We start from the raw sequence: 11,244 nt of genomic DNA, 5'->3' as shown, positions 1-11,244 counted from the left end.
TTTTACGAAGCGGTTTTGTCTGCATTCAGCATCCTTATTTCCTGGCCTTATATAAACATAACGAGATAAAATTACACCATAAAACAATATCTCATGGCAGTTGTCACGGCTTAACACTCTCGATTCCTTCCATTGAATTGGTGAGAAGCATACAGTTATCAAATGCTTGTTAATTTGACTGCTTGTAAGTAAAAAAATAATTCTCATATTTTTTGATTTAAGGCAATTTGTTCATATTTGCGAATATTATCTCCAAAATTGGGACGAAAATGTTCGTGTAGTCGAAAGCTGCTGCAGTCATAATTTTTTATAAAAAAGAAAATATCATTTTCAATAACGAGACAGAAACAATCGGAAGATAAATTGTAATTTATTGAAAAATGAACCCAATATGTTAGGTAAGGACTTATAAGCCAAATAAAAATTAGGATTAGTTTCCCCGATGACCCTGCTTTCTCACGTATAAAATTTTTGTTTAAAAGGCTATATGTGGCTACACCTAGGTTATTAATTGAAATTGTTTGAATTTCTCTCAAAAAAGTTCAATTTTTATTTTTTATGTTTTCTACATTTTTAAGCATTTTCAAACGATTTTGGAACGCAGAAAATCGTTAATACATTGGACACAAATCTTAGTTATTTGACATTTAAAGTAACCTCGAACTTCCCTTGTCTGAAAGAATTATGTGTCTTTAATAATGTCTCGACGTTTATTAATGTGATGTGACGGACTGATGCTTGATCTGTTGAAAGATAATGTATTTTGTCTTTAACACCTGAAATGGCTAAAATGTTAATTTAACTTTATACAACCATCATAGAATGCTCTGAAATAATAAGTTAATATGACGAATGTAAGTATGTTATAACACTTTTTTATTCAAACCAAGCATTGAAAGGTTATACTGTAAAATTGTCTGATGAAAACCAAATGTCTCAGAACATTACTTGGCCATATATGGCATCAAAATATTTTATAATACACCTAAGTCTATTTGACAGAGTTCACTAAATTCCAAAGAGTTACCAAATGCTGCAAAAGATAAGTACACCACACTAGCTTTCCGTTGATTGAAATTGACGCCAAGAAAAATAATCATAATTTCATGCACTAATATATTATTTCTTACAATCCATTTCTAAGATATATCCGCTTTTTAAATTCGTGATTACGTACATTTTAATGATTTATATCACATTGATTTAATTTCATGCAAATATTTGTGTTCTGACGACTAGCAGCAATGGGACCGCTGTGTTTAAGCCATTTTTCAATGGAATTTTAAAAATTTTGATGTTATGACTATTAAGGACTTGCAAATCAAACATGCTTGCGCCTTATCTCTGAAGAAATAAAAATCTTCTTGAAAACTAGTTTCAGATTCCTAATCAAACATTTTTAAAAGATTAAACGTAAGAAGTCTCATTCTTAATCAGGAAATATGTTAATATTGGCATTTTCTCCTCCATTTAATGCATTCCACTCTGTTTCTGAAGACTTTTCTCATCTTTTTTGGTTCAAACAAGTTAAGATTTTAAATTATGAAGATTATAAAATTCTGACAATGACGAAAATTTATCAGCCAACTGACCCAAGACATGAATGGGGATTTATTTAACCACGTGTTTTGAAGACACTTGAGGATATAAAGATTATAAAAATGCACTGCACGTTTATTTGAATAATATTCCTACTTTGACTGAGCTATTTTCCTGATATAGTTTCGTGAATAACACATCGTAGCTCGAGCAAGTTGGAAGAATAATTCAACAACGCTTTTCAATTTTCTACTTGTATTTAAAAGGAAGTTTCAAAAGAATCATGATGTTGGTAGGTTGTAGAACATACTTGACAGCATTTTGTTGCTGTATATACTTATTATTTGTCTTCCCTACTGTGGCGTCAACTTGTAATGATAAATTCACAACAGTAGCTACTTGGTATAATGTTAAGGTCATTTTTCAAATTGGAAATTTTTACATCTCGTTGCCAGCTAACGTTAGGTCGTATAATCACCTGTTCTCGTTTCAACAATCATTGATAAGTTTCAACAATCATTGATAAATGTAAGAATTTTCTTATAAACGTTTAATAGTGGTGTTTAAAAAAATCAAAGTCTCAATATTTAGATTTCTAAGAAGAAGGCGCGATGAGAGATGACATGATTTTCGCTTTTAAATGAGATTATTATCATATATTATAGACGGTCGCCTTGTTATCATCATATATTTAACATATTTATAAAAACTCATAGCTGAAACTAAATGCGCCTTTAACCCTTGGCTTCTATTCAACATTTTTGCCTTTATATTCCTTGATATATCTTTCATACCCAAAATTAAATTCAAAATACAACAACACCAGATTTCTGTCTCACAACAACCTCTATAATAGCGTACGCGGCTTTTACTAGATAATATTCTTATAGAGTAATTTTTGTCTTCACAAATATGAGAATTTATATATATTTTTATTTATTTTTACCGATATTTTTATCGACTTAAATATTTATTTAAGTTCATGTGCATCACAAGCCTTCGCTTGTTAATATAAAACGATGTTACAGCTATCACATGTCATAAGGTAAAATATGAGATTCCCACAGACAACGTCCTTGTTGTCGACAAGATTTCTCTTCAATATCTGGGAAGGCCAAGATGTGTTGTTGAAGAAGGGCTAATGACATATTTAACATGTTGAAGGAACATATTAAAGTTGAAAAAACGAATATAATTACTCGTATTCTTTTGAGAACTTCCTTTGTTTCGAGGCAACTGCAGTAGGCGGAGACTATTAATTACACTTTGTCATCACATTAATTGCAGTTGATAATTCGAAAGAAGGAGCTTTGATATTCGGCTCTGTTTACTGATGTATGAAATTCGTATGAATATTGGAGACTGTTATTGTCGGGAATGTATGAATGACAAAACGCTTATTTTTGCTTACAGTACTTCTTGCTGCGTTTGACTTGCAAACAAAATATGAAGAATCCTGGTTTCATTGTTGCCATCTTGATGACTTTTTTCTGTGTTTTAGGTAAGTTATTTCATTCTGTATAATTTTAAATATTCGAACTGTCGTTCCCTAAGATCTATGACTTGATAACTTCATCACTACAGATCTCTGTAAAGCTATTGTTGAAAACATATACAGTGCTACTTTGCTTTTGAACTGTGTAGAACAAATATTATTTATAAAGGATGTTGTATTTGTTCGTTTATTTCGGTGATATTAATTCATGTTTGCTGCTATCAGCCTGAAAGTATAGTATTCCATATGTCTCATCAGTCTTTAAATCAAGGGGTCTGATGCCAAAATATGGAAATTAAGTCTCAATTAAAAACGCTATGGCTACACACGCCAGCAATATTGACATTAACTTTTTGATAGCTTTTTTAATTGAATATTTCGAACAGATATAGTTAACATATTAATCTCTTATAATTTATATTATTGCTGAAATTTATTTATGATTAATTTTTCTTTTAGTGTTATCATCAAAGAACAATGATAGTCTATCAAGTAGTGAAGAGACAATTGTAAGAATTAACTATTCTCCCAGGAGGTTCCGTTTGTTTGAATCTACAGTCAAATTGACTTTTCTTTTTGGTCCAAAAAATACAAGGAATCTTTCAGGGGCAGCTGTACAGCTGAAAATTTTTAAAAAATGGAAGGTCGTGAGTATATTGAAGTTAAAACTATTTAAAAGAAGTTTAGAAATTCCGTGCGATACGTTTTCTGTTCCTGGACGATACTTTATTGACTATTTCATCCCAAATATAACAAAAACCTACATTCCCATGACAAACCCTATTGTGGTTCGTAGTGAGAAAGTCTTGATAGGCGTTAAGAAAAACCTTACAGTATTTAACGGACCTGTCTCAGCGCTATTATATAGCAGAAGTGGGCGATGTAAAGCATATAAAGGAACGCTATATCTCTACTGGAGAAAGAAGAACAAAGAAAATATTTTAGTGACTAGCAAGAAGGTTGATAATGATGAAGTTGTAAACAAAATTCAAGTCAATTTTCGTTGTAATGTGATTGATACAGCCGGAGTATTTTATTTCAAGTATACCTCTGATTATAACAACGTCACAATGGCTGCAAGTTCTGAAATGCTCGTTAATTGGGGGAAATACAAAATGGAAGCTCAATCAAAAAATATATTTCCTTGTTATCATTCATTTGCTATCAAATATTCTTCACCATTCTGTGACAGAAATGAAGACCATGTTGAAGTACAGTCAAAAACTTATAAAAATGTTATTCATACTCAAACTGCCTTCCATGGATTTCGTTCTGTCTTTTTTTCATGTTCAATATTCAAAAGATATATTCGCGAGTATTGCTTTTATTACACAACAAAATCAAACCTGAGCAAGAAGAAAAAGATACATGCAAGTCTTTGTTTGCCCTCAGAAAAAAGAGGTTAGTTGCCAAAAATATATAACAAAGTTCTTAAGCTTTTTGTTACTCTGCAATATACGTTAATTCTTTCGCAATTTTAATGTTAAATGCTTCTTTACGACGAGGAAGACTTTTTGATGTTTATGATGTATAAAGAATTACGTCTTATAGTTTGCCTTGTTATTGAGAGTGAGTCAGTCTGAAATTGGAAACTTTAAGCTGTATTAGCATATGTCCATTTTTTGTGCGCTAATAACTTAATCCTTAAAGATGAGAGCCAGGTGCCGTTATCACCTTGAATAGAATAAACAGTAATTGTTAACTACTCTTACAAACGTTGAAAATACCTACACAAAGTTTCCTCTTGTGTTTACAACTTGTTTTATTATTGAGCTATTAACAAGTCATTTAAATAATTCTCAACTGCACAATTTTAATCGCAAAAATGGAAACATTGATGTATGATGTTATTTAGTTTGTATCTAAATCACAGCAGTTGATATAAATGGGGGAGGCTTTGTAGTAAATTTATCATGCTCCAATTAAAATACAGTTATATTCGTCAACCATTGGTAACTTTGTAAAAAAATTTTCTTATTTTGCTATTTGTTAACTGTATGTAGTGACGATATTAACGGATTGGTCAGAATGGTCATCTTGGGGGACTTGCAGCTCATTATCAGAATGTGGTGAAGGAAAGAGACACCGGCTAAGATTTTGCCCTTTGGATGGTTTTTCCAAGTATCCGGAAAAATCTAAATGTAAGGGAGAACGCACCCAATCAAAATCTTGCAATCTAAAGCCATGTAAAGGTATGCTATGTTTTGTAGTTGAGTTGTTTAATGTGTATTACTAGCTAAAATAAATCATGCACTGGTAGCTTTGTCGTTTTCTTCATATTTTTTTTCATTTTTCGTTCATAACATTAGCACAAAGGATTTTCTCAAAACTGTAGCATTTCTTTTAGAATGTGAATCATGTGGCTGCGTCTTCACTAAAGCACAAGGAATCATAGTTTCCGGGAAATTGTCGAGTTTTCATAAATCTGTTTGCAATTGGTTTATTAACGTTGATGGAACAAAAAAAGTGAAATTATGGTTTAACTCTTTGAAAATTTTTCTCAACTCCACCATTATTGTACGTGATGGAAACATTTCAAGTTCCAAAATACTAAAAAAAATTACCCATTTAAGTGAAAGACTTCAAGATGACATTTACAGCTCAACAAATGTGGTTTCTGTATGGTACAATCATTATGGAGTTTTCAATGATCAAAATAACTCAAGTTTTCAACTTTCGTATACAAGTATTGGTAAGAAATATTTAACAATTTTTGAACTCAGGAGTGTTTTGCAAAAAGAACATTGATGTTTTTTTTTGTTTTATACGTCAAGTCAAACGAGGTTTTTCTTTCTTTCACGTTCTTATTCATGTAGCATCATATCTTTTTTTATAATACATTTCTTTAAATTGAAACATAAAAAAAAACCTTTCCTTTTTTAGTTCGAAACGATGAAAATGTTTTCCCAACATCCAAAGCCAGTTCTTCTCGACTTGCTAAAATAACATTTTATAGCATTCTATGTTTTCTTGTTGTTTTAACGCTTGTTATTGGGACAATCGTTGTTCTAAGAATACGACGTCAACGATCATGTAAAAGATCAGCGGAAATATCATTAACTACACGTCCTACTTCATCTAACAGAAGTACTGCATGTGCATCTGAGTCAACTGTCAGATCTTGCTATGAAACGCAACTGTCGGCTGATGAAAGCGTCGCTAATCCAGTTATTCCTTGTTATTATAGACCATCGCATTTTGATATAGTACCTTCTAAACATATTTGTCCAAGATGTTGCAGAATGTGCAACAAAATTACGAATCTAATTTTGAGAACAGACACATGTTATATTACACAGCTCCTTTAGAGCACAGCTTTGCAGGCAGACATTCGTTGCATTCAACATTATAGTTTACTCAATGAAATTACGCAAGATATTTATAAAGAAATTGTAGAAGATAATATTTATTTGCTATGACTTGTGGTTATATGAAAACTAGAGTACGATTGAACGCACATTTTTCAATAATCTGTAAATACTCGCTAACGCTGAAATAATTTCATATTTGTATCATAAATGATATAAATTATCTCATTTTGTGGAAATACTTGAATAACAGAGAAAAGTAGTTAACCATCATCATCTTGTATCGGTGTTTTTTGTTCAATTTTATGGAAATCTTTCTTCGAACTTTAAATAAACTTCTGCTTTATTTAAAAATCATTAAAGCACACTCTCCCATATTTGGAGCATCTTACCATACTCTGCAAAACGATGAAAAATGCAAAAAAACTATCTTCATCTTATTAAATAGAAACATGTTCCATAACAACTCAAAAACAAGTGATTAAGGTGTAATTTTTCAGTTTAAAACTTTGATATTTCACTTTTCCACAAATAATTATTGAGGTTTGTAAAATTTTCAGCAAAACTTGACATAACCAGTTTGTGTTTTATCATGTTGCATTGCTTCCAAGATAAATTGATTATATGTGCCATCTGTAGGTGTTTTTTCTGTAACATAGATGACTGTCAGCATATTTAGTTGTAAAGTACACAAAAAATGATTGTTGAACATGAACCATGTATATTTTTTTTGTATTCACTTTGACTGTTTATTGACACATATTGTGACAATCTTTTGTTTTAATTTCAACCAAAAATCATAAATTTTTCATTTCGCTTAGTTCAATGTAACTAATATTCGTCTTATAAGTATTTTGAGCGTTCTTGGACTTTCCAATATTACAGGCTTTTATCGTGATGTTGTAGGTTTTGTGGTTAAATTTTATAAAAATGTTTAGAGTCACATCTGAAGCTCTTGGAAATTATCAAAATAATGAAGCATTGGGTTAAATTAAAAATATAGCATACACACTATTTAATAATGTATTTCTAATGAGAATTTGGAAACAACTTTCTATGTTTTCAAAAGCGATGAAAACAAGTCTAAAAATTTTTGGTAAGCAAAAAAAATGGCCATTGGATTAATCGTTATGGAGCATGTTTGAAAATGTTTTGTTTTTGATAAGCGTAAGCAATAGATTATCGCTCATGAAGATTGAGGAGGACATAGATGTTTCACATTTCAGTATCAATTACCTCTGGCTAGCAGGTTTTAGCGAAGTCCTTCCGTATATGTAGTATATATAAATAATATTGTTAAAACATATCGAAAGAACTTTAAGTTTTTTAATGAACAAAGTTTGTGCAAGTTGTGCAATCGCCGGTTGACATAAATGAATAACAACTATTTCATTGCAATTACATTAATTGAATCCATTTATTAACTTATGTAAAATAACATAAACCAAGTGAAATATCTTCATATTAAATTCTCAAAATACTGTTCCTTCTGAACTTGTCTATTTCCTTCGTCAATAGTAGAAAAATTACCAACTAAAGTGCTATTGTTCGCTGTCTTGAAAAAATTATGTTCGTTTATGCATTTATTACGTGCAATTTGTCCAAGTCGATATTTTTTTTTGCCAATTCTTTTTGTCTTTTGTGAATTGTTTTCTCGCAATTATCATAGCAATTCGATCGACTCCGAAAGCAATCAATACAACGAATTTTACCTTCGTAGGTACAACTATTATAGCACTGTGAGTTAATACTTGCACACTTTTTGTAACATTTTTGAGATGAAAAACCTTTGCTTGATGAAGTGGCCATTACGATGAATAGAACCAAAATTATTCTTTTCACTGTTGACATTTTCTAAATACGAAAAAACTCATTTCACATGCCATTTATAGTTGCCATAATTTAATCTATATAGCTTATGCAAAGCACACTGCAAACTAAAAAACGTTAAAACCATCCCACATTGTTGGAGCAACATCATCTACTAAGTTGGAGAAACATGAAATGTTTGATCGTTTTAGTACAAAAATGAACCTATAAATTAAGATGATTTTGAATGGACTTAACTTCTGTCAATCATGCTATCTAACGTCAATATGGCAGATTACCGCAGATACGATGAGAACAAATACAATCAATAAAGGGTAGATAAGGCAGAGGAAAAATATAAAAGGATACCTAACATTTTAAAACCAATCCATGGAAAGAAATCGGTACAAATACAAAAACAGCAAAGCAAAAACACTGCCCAAAAAGACCGATATAAAACGATTCTACTGAGGACTAGTAATAGATAGTATAGTTCTTCCAAACAAATTTGCCTTCTTCCTCAAGATTGACAAATATGGCAAGAAATGCCGCAAATTTTCTCTTTTTCAACCCAATATTTATTTCATGTCTTACAACAAGGCGGGATGCCTGGTAGAAGCCTGTATGCAATCATTGATATAAAATTATGTAAAGCTACCTTTGTTAAACATGCAAAAATCTACCACGTTGGATCGCCTAATCATCACTCTTGAACATATTATCAATTATGTAGTCAACAAAGTTTGACAAATGTATCCCACTTAGTTACACCACTGAAGATGGCATCATGCATGTTCATACATCACCGAATTTTCTGTTACAAATGTTCGTTTTATTTAGTCTTGTATATGTGGTTTTCATATAAATGACATCTTAAGTAACAGGATATCACAAATTGTCTAATGCAAGACTATACCCCAGGAGCCCAACGTATTTTTGAAATGTAAAACAAAAGCGGATATAATGAATAACAACTGTTTCCTTTTATGGATATACCCATTAGAAAAACATAGAAAGTTCAAAAGAATTTACAACTTAATTTGAAAAATACAATTTGTCTCCTGAGATTGTTTCATCATCAGAGTATGAATATGATTTTAAGTTCTACAAATTTTATATAAACTATTATCAACCAAGCAGAACGATTCACTTCCGATGCATTGCGCTGTATTTTAAAAATTCAAACGGTTACATGTCAAAACATTTAAAATTTACTCTAGTCCGTAATGATTTTTCAAACAAAATGCTTAATTTTGACATGACAAAACTCGTCACATTTCTTGCAAAAAGCAAAGTAAGCGCTATCTATCTTTTTCAATTCGAATCGCTCGTTCTAGCAACGGTTAAAACTTAACTGTTTCATTTAGAACTGTTTCATTTTGATTTAATAGATTGTTGAAGTTATTATCACTATTTAAGGTGAATTCTTTCGGGCACCGTTAACATTTCAAAACATTGAGAACATGCAAAAAGCAAACATGCTGTGACTGTCCGGACATTGAATCTTAACGATTGTTTAAAATTTACCGTTACTTTACGATTGTGTATTTGTTAGCTGCTCTTTTCAACTTACCTAGCTTGCTTGTTATGATAAAGGTGTTTAGAAAGTTATAGCAACGACGATATCAGACCACTGATTTCTTTACAAAACTTAGACAACCTTGAACCTTCTCCACCAACCGTCAAATGTTCAAGTGCTTCTAACGACTTTTGCATACGAATTTTAAATTCAAGTCATTGAAGCCTATAATAAATATTTATTTTCGTGTTTGACGTACGCAAACGCAAATATTTGAGCTAAAACGAATAATTATAATAGAAAAAAAGCAGGACTATAAAGTTATTAAGTAATTTTTATTGTGGAAAATATTCATAATAACATTGTCTATAGTGAAGAATTCCAAACAATAAACTTGCTGGAACAAAAAATGTTAAACTTGATAACTCAAACTAGAAAGACACAATGCAATGCGTTTTTTGCTTATTATAAAAAATATATACATACTTTTTACAAACACGCTGTTCATTGCAACAATTGAGTGACGTAACAGCTTTATTATTCGCTAGACGTTTCTTCGCATTTTTTTCAAATAATTTTATTGAGCTTTCGACACGATTCTTCTTCAGAATGCAGGAAGTTATCCACAAAAAAATCCGGAGAAACTTCTATTACTAACCATAAACATGCTTGATTTATCAATCTTCAAACTTTTGTATATTACATATATTATATATATTGATGTGAAATTCTATCTATGGGATTCTAATCCAGAAAGTTACAAGTCCCATTCAAACGGAAATTCTAACTTTTAAATGAGCTTGGCAGTCATATATGCATAGAATAATTATAAAAGTGACTCTATCATATGTATGATTGCAGGAGAGGATTTCAAAATTTTGATTATCGACTAGCATTATTGATACAGGATACAGCTATGCACTATGGTTATAGTTCGTGTCGTGAAGTCATTGATATAGGCTGTCATGTGACACCTTAACTAACGTAAAGAATGTTGTAGTCGGAAACTGACGTTAACATTGTCCAGAATAATTAATTAATTGCGACCTTGCGAGATAATCAAATAAAGACGATTATGGCAAGCAGTGACATGCAGTGGCAAAGAGGAAGCTTTCAGATTGCAATGTGTTAAACACAAGGTCAATGCACTCAATGACTATCCAAATTTTAATTGTGTGTTAAAATATACTTACTCAAGCCTCACTTGACCTATACGATGCCCATACTCAACTTCATTGTTTGTTGGCGTAAGCTCACTTGAAGCCATAGTGAGTTGACGTAAAGGTTCATCCTCGATTTGCTTCATTGACAGTTCACATAAATCGTATACTTTTTTGTTTCAAATATTTTTTAAACCATCCAAAAATTTTCTGCCGAGTGGCTAGACCGAGTCATCTGGTCCCTTGTTCCTGGTTCAAGGGGTGCAAAAAACTAGGGCTAGTGTATTATCTGGGACTTACTTTTGTATTTTCTTTATTTGATGGAATAGTCTATAATTTCAGCTGGAAAATTTTTCCTTTTCTATGAGTTTCTGATTTGACTTTTCATGAATGTTTCACAAGATATTTCCGCTG

At 31.3% G+C, this 11,244-nt stretch overlaps 1 protein-coding gene and 1 long non-coding RNA gene across 2 annotated transcripts; one reads left to right on the top strand and one right to left on the bottom strand.

The window, feature by feature from the left end:
- Positions 1-1,669: 1,669 nt before the first annotated feature.
- On the top strand, positions 1,670-6,623 carry LOC124446914. Its single transcript, XM_046997797.1, has 6 exons — positions 1,670-1,831; positions 2,953-3,040; positions 3,494-4,435; positions 5,038-5,226; positions 5,382-5,726; positions 5,918-6,623. The coding sequence occupies exons 1-6, from the start codon at positions 1,823-1,825 to the stop codon at positions 6,340-6,342; spliced, it is 1,998 nt and encodes a 665-aa protein (XP_046853753.1). The 5' UTR covers positions 1,670-1,822; the 3' UTR covers positions 6,343-6,623.
- Positions 6,624-7,740: 1,117 nt separating this feature from the next.
- LOC124446141 lies at positions 7,741-9,860 on the bottom strand. The gene is made up of 2 exons (XR_006948350.1): positions 9,725-9,860; positions 7,741-8,196 (listed from the first exon to the last, which is right to left on the bottom strand). It is a non-coding gene; the product is annotated as an uncharacterized LOC124446141 (long non-coding RNA).
- Between the last annotated feature and the right edge of the window lie 1,384 nt (positions 9,861-11,244).

The sequence above is a fragment of the Xenia sp. Carnegie-2017 genome, unplaced genomic scaffold (assembly GCF_021976095.1).
Source record: "Xenia sp. Carnegie-2017 unplaced genomic scaffold, XeniaSp_v1 HiC_scaffold_22, whole genome shotgun sequence".
In the NCBI taxonomy this organism is placed as follows: domain Eukaryota; kingdom Metazoa; phylum Cnidaria; class Anthozoa; order Malacalcyonacea; family Xeniidae; genus Xenia; species Xenia sp. Carnegie-2017.
The sequence above is the reverse complement of the archived record's forward strand: the minus strand, read 5'-3'. Positions and strand labels throughout refer to the sequence as shown.

Bases quoted from the DNA above. Each gene is read 5' to 3' on its own strand.
- LOC124446914 (XM_046997797.1), top strand. The intron at 4,436-5,037 runs GTTAGTTGCCAA...AACTGTATGTAG, and splicing joins TTTGCCCTCAGAAAAAAGAG to TGACGATATTAACGGATTGG. The intron at 5,227-5,381 runs GTATGCTATGTT...CATTTCTTTTAG, and splicing joins CAATCTAAAGCCATGTAAAG to AATGTGAATCATGTGGCTGC.